General features: G+C 41.8%; 1 protein-coding gene across 1 annotated transcript; it reads left to right on the forward strand.

Annotated features, from left to right (window-relative positions):
* The first annotated feature begins 244 nt into the window (after positions 1–244).
* CDKN1B (cyclin dependent kinase inhibitor 1B) lies at positions 245–5,555 on the forward strand. The gene is made up of 3 exons (XM_081310580.1): positions 245–1,209; positions 1,768–1,903; positions 4,187–5,555. The coding sequence occupies exons 1-2, from the start codon at positions 735–737 to the stop codon at positions 1,887–1,889; spliced, it is 597 nt and encodes a 198-aa protein (XP_081166706.1). The 5' UTR covers positions 245–734; the 3' UTR covers positions 1,890–1,903; positions 4,187–5,555.
* The last annotated feature ends 2,013 nt before the right edge of the window (positions 5,556–7,568 follow it).

Consider the following 7,568-nt stretch of genomic DNA (forward strand, 5'->3'; position numbering starts at 1 on the left):
TTTGTCTTATTTGTAATTTCTCCGAGGCCAGCCAGAGCAGGTTTGTTGGCAGCAGTACACCTCCAGCAGTCACGCGACCAGCCAATCTCCTGGCAGCGCTCTGGGAGTCGCGCGCTCGCGAACGCGGAGAGGCGTCGGAACCGCGCCGGGGCCACCTTAAGACCGCGCTTGCCAGCCTCGGCTGGGCGGCTCCCGGCGCCGCGACCAATGGATCTCCTCCTCTGTTTAAATAGACTTGCCGTGTCAATCATTTTCTTCTTCGTCAGCCTCCCTACCACCGCCATATTGGGCAACTAAAAAAGGGGGCTCGTCTTTTCGGGGTGTTTTTCTCCCCCTCCCTTCTCCCCACTTTCTCACGGCTCCGCGACTCCGACCGCGGCAAGGTTTGGAGAGCGGCTGGGTTCGCGGGACCGCGGGGTTGCACCAGCCTGGACTTGGACTGGCTTTGCCACCTCCTCCTTCCTCCTCCCCTCCCTTCCCCGCCCTCCCGCTCGCCCGTACGCTTGATCGGCGGAGACTTTTGGCTGTCTGTCCCGGGCGTCCCCGCACTCACTCCCCCAGACCTGCGCGCTCCTGAGGCTCGGGCAGTTACTCGTTGGGGCTTGTTTCTCTTGGCTTTGAGGGCAGTCGCAGGGCTTATAAGAGGAGTCCGGACTGCTTCGGGGTGTTTTGTTGTGTTCGGTTTTGTTTTTTGAGAAATCGAGCTAGGCGGTCAAGACCCGACCGGGAGGAAAATGTCAAACGTGCGAGTGTCTAACGGGAGCCCGAGCCTGGAGCGGATGGACGCCAGACAGGCTGAGCACCCTAAGCCCTCCGCCTGCAGAAACCTCTTCGGTCCCGTGAATCACGAAGAGTTAACCCGGGACTTGGAGAAGCACTGCAGAGATATGGAAGAGGCCAGCCAGCGCAAGTGGAATTTCGATTTTCAAAACCATAAGCCCCTGGAGGGCAAATACGAGTGGCAAGAGGTGGAGAAGGGCAGCTTGCCCGAGTTCTACTACAGACCCCCGCGGCCCCCCAAAGGCGCTTGCAAGGTGCCGGCGCCGGAGAGCCAGGATGTCAGCGGGAACCGCCAGGCGGTGCCTTTAATTGGGTCCCAGGCAAACTCAGAGGACACGCACTTGGTAGACCCAAAGACTGACCCGTCAGACAGCCAGACGGGGTTAGCGGAGCAGTGCGCAGGGATGAGGAAGCGACCCGCAACAGATGGTAATGACCCTTTCAAAAACATAAAATTATCTTTCTGGAGCGTCTCTTTGCCTGCCTGACCGTATTAACTTCAGTTTGCTTTTCAGCATATTCTGATTTAGTGGTTTTTTTTTTTTTTTTTTTTTTTTGGTCGCGGGGCGGGGTGCGGAGTGGAGCAGGCTTTGTTAATCTTAGTGTTTTAAGCGCTACCTGGCTGACTGCTTGTCTGTTTATGATTTTGAAGTAAAAAACCGGAGGTGGTAAGATCCTGTTTTTTCCCAACCCTAACACATCGCATCCCTCCTAGCCAGCTGTAGGTGTGTGACAAAGTTGTGATGTTTATCGACAGTCTCCCTCTTAGCTATGGGGGAGGGGTAGATATATGTGGGGTGTAGAATGCGCTTTCTGTTATGTAGAAACAACTTCATTTTGTGCCCTTAAAGGCCACTGGGGATGACGATTCTAGAATTGTGGGTGGAGGTGGTGGGTTTTTCATTCCCTGAACAACTTCTGTCAGCCATTGTTTTTACTAATAAAGGTTGTGTCTGTTCTTTTTTGAAAAATTCCCTTTACCCATAGATTCTTCTTCTCAAAACAAAAGAGCCAACAGAACAGAAGAAAATGTTTCAGACGGTTCCCCAAGTGCTGGTTCTGTGGAGCAGACTCCCAAGAAGCCGGGCCTCCGAAGACGTCAAACGTAAACAGCTCCAGCTCGGTGGGTTGATCACTAAAAGAGCTCAGAACTGACACCCGAACTGGGCTGCGCATCCTGCACCCGTGGGCCTGCAAACCGTACAATACACGATTTTTCTGGTTGCTAGCAGATTAGTAACTTGAGGTTTTTAAATTTTTTTTTTAAATCAAAAAAGTAGCACTGACTGGGGAAGGCTGGAAAACACTATGTGGGATACTGTAATTCTCCAAAGTATCTAGTTCCTAGTATGATTCTCCCTTGAAACATTCAACAACCAGAGTCAGTTTCCCAGGCAAGTGCTTATAACTAAGGCCCCAAAGATAGGAAGGTAATATCTCTGTGGGTCCACCAAAACACGTTGGGAACAATAGATTCTTTCCCTATCTGATCAAGAACTGGGGTATCCCTCAGTCCCACTTCATGAGAATTCATTTCTTAGAGGTTCAAGTTGAGTCAATAGATTTTGAGCCATACATAGAAAAATGGTAAATAAATGATTACATTTAACTGTTGAGGGGAAAGTTAGGTACAAATAGCTCACATTTGATTAGGCAAGGCATTAGGAATGCGAATAGGGTGGTGTGCTGTGTTCTTTTATCCTTATCATTTTTTTAAGTTGTCACTTTCCCTGTTTTCTGGTAAGTTTTGGGGAGAGAGAAGGAAACTTTGTATTTTAAAAAACCAAAATGGAAAGCTCAAAAGTACTAAAGTTCTACAGAGTTTCTGATAACACTGAAGTTGCAAAGCTGAAGTTAAAATTAACTTCCAGAATTGTCATCCAGGAACACATCATCCTGTGTATGCTAATTGTGCTATTAACAGGATGATTTGGGTATTTGTAGGGGAAATGGATAGTAGATGTTAGGACTGGTGAGTGTATGTCTACCTAGCACAAGTGGAGATTTTTCCATGTACAAAAATCTTATCACCCCAAATAGCTAATTTGAATAATTTAGCCTTCAAATTTAAATACATTGGGCTATTCATAATGATCAGGGTGCAAATCTTAATAGTTTATAAATTTCTTGTAAACAAGGATTGTGACCCTTGTTTTCCCCAAAGCACACTCATAGCCTCGGATAAAAAAAAAAAAAAAAAAAAAAGAATCTTAATAAATAAATGTTCAACTTAATTTTTTAAAAAATTTTTATTTTATTTATTTTATTTTTTTTTGGTGGTGCTGGGGATTGAACCCAGGGCCTGTGCATGCAAGGCAAGCACTCTACCAACTGAGCTAAATCCCCAGCCCTAATTTTTAAAATTCTCACAAAAATTTAAAAATACAGACTATCCAGGTTAAAACGGAATTTAGGTTTGTTGTATTTTCAGATCATAACATCATAATATGATTTCTCCACATATATCTGGTATTTTTCAAAACTAATACAAAATGGCATTGTAGACCCTTAATATTACACTTCAAAGTGTAATATTGGAAAGTTGGATGAAAATGGAAAATTGGATGAAAATTTTTCTGGAACAGGCTTAACATCTGTAGCTTTTTTGTTTTTTGTGACTTGTCCGTCTAACTCATGAGGCCCGTGTATCATAGCTACTGGATTTTGTTTTGATGTGCCTCCATTCTGACATACAAGAGGCATTTGTTGGTAATGCTGCCAATTCAGAGAATACTAGAAATAGTAGTAAGGATCTCTTCAGAAGCATTCATATGAATCCGAAAGTAGAATGTTTGGGGGAAAGACCCCCGATGTTAATAGAATTTTCTTCTGGAGGCCTTCACAAGTTACATTTCCAAGTGTTTTTCAAATTTAGAAAATGATGTTACTCTTAAGTGTTAAGAGTTTCTGAATTTTCCTGTTTCCTTTCTTTCTCACTATCTTTGACCCAGATTCTTGCTTAGAATTTCTCAACCTCTGCACTATTGACATCTTAGGCCGAATAATTCTTTGATGCAGGAGGCTGTCCTGTGCATTTTAAAATGTTTGGCAGTATCTCTGGCCTTTCCTACTAGATACCAGTAGCAATCCTCTTCCCTAAGTTGTGATAATCAAAAATGTCTCAATATTGCCAAATATCCCCTGGGGGTGAGGGGAGCTGGGTAAAATTGCCCACTTATTAAGAACCCCTGTGTTAACACAACACAGAGGAGAGCAAAAATCCAGTTAAGACAATGTTCGGTGGTCGGTGGGGATGACCATAGTCATCAAACTTTTTAGTACATACTTTTCTCTTTACATCACTTAGGTATTTCCCAAATAAGATAGTGACAAAATATTCCTGTACTTTATTGGTAATGTCAATCATGTGCTTTCCCCTAATTCTTCTCTCTTGTTTCTTTTGCAGAATTAAGAATGTGTTTCCTTGTTTATCAGATACGTCATTGCTTGATGAAGCAAGGAAGATATACAAGAAAAAATTTAAATACATATCGCTGACTCCATGGAACAGACATCCTGTATAAGCACTGAAAAGCAACAACACCATAACACTAAAATTTTAGGCACTCTTAAATGACCTGCCTCTAAAAGCGTTGGATGTAGCATCGTGCAATTAGGTTTTTCCTTATTTGCTTCATTGTACTACCTGTGTATATAGTTTTTACCTTTTATGTAGCACATAAACATTGGGGAAGGGAGGGCAGGGTGGGGATGAGGAATTGGCCTGGGTGGGGGTGAAGAACTTGCTTCTGTTTATAGCAAGGAGAAAAATATTTGACTTGCATAACCGAAGCAATTTTGGGGAAGGGCTTCAACTGTTTTTTTTAAAGATGTAATGTCCTTTTCAGTGACACTGATATTTCATTTTTAAAATCAAAATTTGAAAACTGGCTACAAATAATTGCTATTTATTTTTACATGAAGCTTATTCTTATTTGGGAGTTCTTATGATTCCGTTATGTACTAGCAAATGTCTTTAAAAACAAAAAAACAGTAACAACTGTTTTTCTCAGTGTCTCTAACCCTGCGCCCCCCCCCCCGCCCCCCAGTTTCCCTTAAAATTGGAATATACCAGTTAATTATTCAGCAGTTTGGTAATCACTTCAAGTAATTTTGAGCAAAAATCTGGGGCATATGATGGAGATTTCTGAATGCCCAAAACTGACCATCTACATTTACCAAATTTGTTGAGAAAATGTCTTAGTTTTCTTTTCTCTTTGAGCTGTGTAGACACAGTAAAAACAATTTGAAATCCTGAAGTATTTTTAAAGATTGATAAGTAGCTTCACAGACACACAAAAAAAGAAATAATTTTTTTATTTAATCTTCTTTAATTGTTAATTTGCCCAAAGGAAAATAGTGTTTTTAAAGGAAAGCGCATGTAAAGAAAAGCACACTTGTGGAATAATGGAAATGGATACTACATCTTTAAACAGTATTTCTTCATTGCCTGTGTAAGTGTATGAAACAAAACCATTTGAAGTGTACCTGTGTACATAACTCTGTAAAGACACTGAAAAATTATACTAACTTATTTATGTTAAAAAGAGATTTTTTTTTTTAATCTAGACAATATACAAGCCAAAGTGGCATGTTTTGTGCATTTGTAAATGCTGTATTGGGTAGAATAGGTTTTTCCCTTCTTTTGTTAAATAATATGGCTATGCTTAAAGATTGCATACTGAGCCAAGTATAATTTTTTGTAATGTGTGAAAAAAATGCCAATTATTGTTACACATCAAGCAATCAATAAAGAAAACTTCCATAGCTATTCATTGAGTGCAACTGTAATGTGTTTCATAAAGCTTCAGGTGTTCAATCTGGTATTCTAGTCATATTTATACAAATATAATGTAAAGTGACAAATATCTACATAATTCCGGCCCACAACTCATGTGATGTTTTATGTGATCTGAATAGTTAATAGTTACTGTTTTTCCCTCTTATATGAGTGGACAAAGCTTTAGAAGTAGAAAGTGGAAAAGCCACATTTTCAAATAAATAATAGTCAAAGTCTCTTTTAGTTAAAATATTTGTGTCTTCTGGGATATGAATGTGTCAGAACCAAAAACCCTTACCTAACTGTAGACTGATTACACATTTGCAGGATTGAAAATGAAAGTAACATGATGACTTCTCTAAATTCTGTATTTACACAGTCGAAGTGTGAGGCATTAAAAATAATTGTTCAGACCATCTAATCTAACAATTTGTGCAAAATATTCAAACATATGGGTTCTTAAATTGGTATGCCTTCTACAGTGGTTGAAGCAGGTATTAACTGGTTATCATACTTGAATTCCTCAATTTTTGAATATCCTGGCATAATCTACACATCTGAAAACTAGGTAATCAAAGTTCCAAATCTGAGCATTTTGGGTTCTTGTATCTGTAAGTAGATATATCCATATATTTATATTTATATCTATTTATCTATATAAAACCTAAGAAAAAAATTATGACAAGGCACTTTAAAGTCATCTAGAAAAATGATTCCTGTAATTCCACAATCTGAAAAAAGGTGGTTAAGGTGTAAAACTAAATTATTCCTTTTAGTAATCAGCAAATGGATAAATTGTAAAAATCTGAAGTTGGGTTAAATTGTTCTACTCAAATACTACCACTTTCATCATTGTACCCCAAAAGAGGCTATAAATAAGATAGATTCAGCATTTTTTGACCAGAAGATTTTTTTTAATCATTATTTTTTAGAGAATAGTTAGTTCCTGCTGCCGGGAAGGGGAAAAATAGGTCTTTTTGGTGTCTGGTCCATACCAAATAGGTATTATTTTAATTAAAGACTAAAGGTGTTTTTGTGACTGTTCAAAACACGCATACAGGGTGTTTTTCAGGAAAAGACAGAGAGTAAAGGAAAACAATTCAAAATGGGAGGAAGGAGTGGAAGGTCGGAAAATAATGAAATAAAATTAAAGATCTTCTGAGTAAAAAAAAAAAAAAAAAAGGTACTTCTGACAGTGTCTTTAATAGAAGGATAAACAGCCTCTTAATTGCTGCATGAATCTCATTTTCCTTTCATAAAGAGGTCTCTCTAATGTGAATTTTTAGAGACTGCGTTTTAGGAATTCTGGGCCGGGAAGAAGTGGATGCTCCCAAAGCCAGGCACATTCACAGGAATGCAGCCCCCAAGTCACCTTGTCCTCCGTCCTTTGCACATCCGTGTCAAGCCTTCAAAAATCGACATCGAGGTTTAGGTTGCCCTCCCCCCGAACCCGGACTGTGAGGCTCGCAGCGAACGTCCCTTTTGGGGGATGCGGCCGCCGGCCCCAGGCACCCTTTGCCCCACCACCCGGGCCACTGCGCCTTCCTCTCCCTAAACTGTCCAGTAGCCCCCTCTCCCCCTAGCCCGCCGCGGCTGTTGCGCGATCGGGCTGGCCGATGCCTGCGGACGAAAAGGCCATCAAGTCTCGCTCTTGGTCTACAACTTGCAACTCCAGCTCTGGCCGGGTCGCCGCGCGCAGTTCCCGCGCCCGCGGCTCCCGCAGGCCGCGGAGGGCTGCCGCGCCTCTGCCTGCGCAGCGGGGCTGGGCGGTTTCTTAGAAACTTTCCTCTCTTATCATCAATCCTTTAGGCTAAGAAAGAAGTGAAAGCCCCCGCTCCTCTCCACACGAGTACCTAGCCACCTCCAGAGTGGTGGCGGGATTTGAGAAAAGGGGAGAACTTTTTCCAATTCGTGGACCCTCCTAGGCAGCAGCCGGCTCCCACCCCTACCCCAAGGCTCCAATGATCCGCAGCCCCGCGCATTTCGAAAGGCTTCTCGGCTCGCCGGC

This window comes from Spermophilus citellus (genome assembly GCF_964194105.1).
Source record: "Spermophilus citellus genome assembly, chromosome: 10".
Lineage (NCBI taxonomy): Eukaryota > Metazoa > Chordata > Mammalia > Rodentia > Sciuridae > Spermophilus > Spermophilus citellus.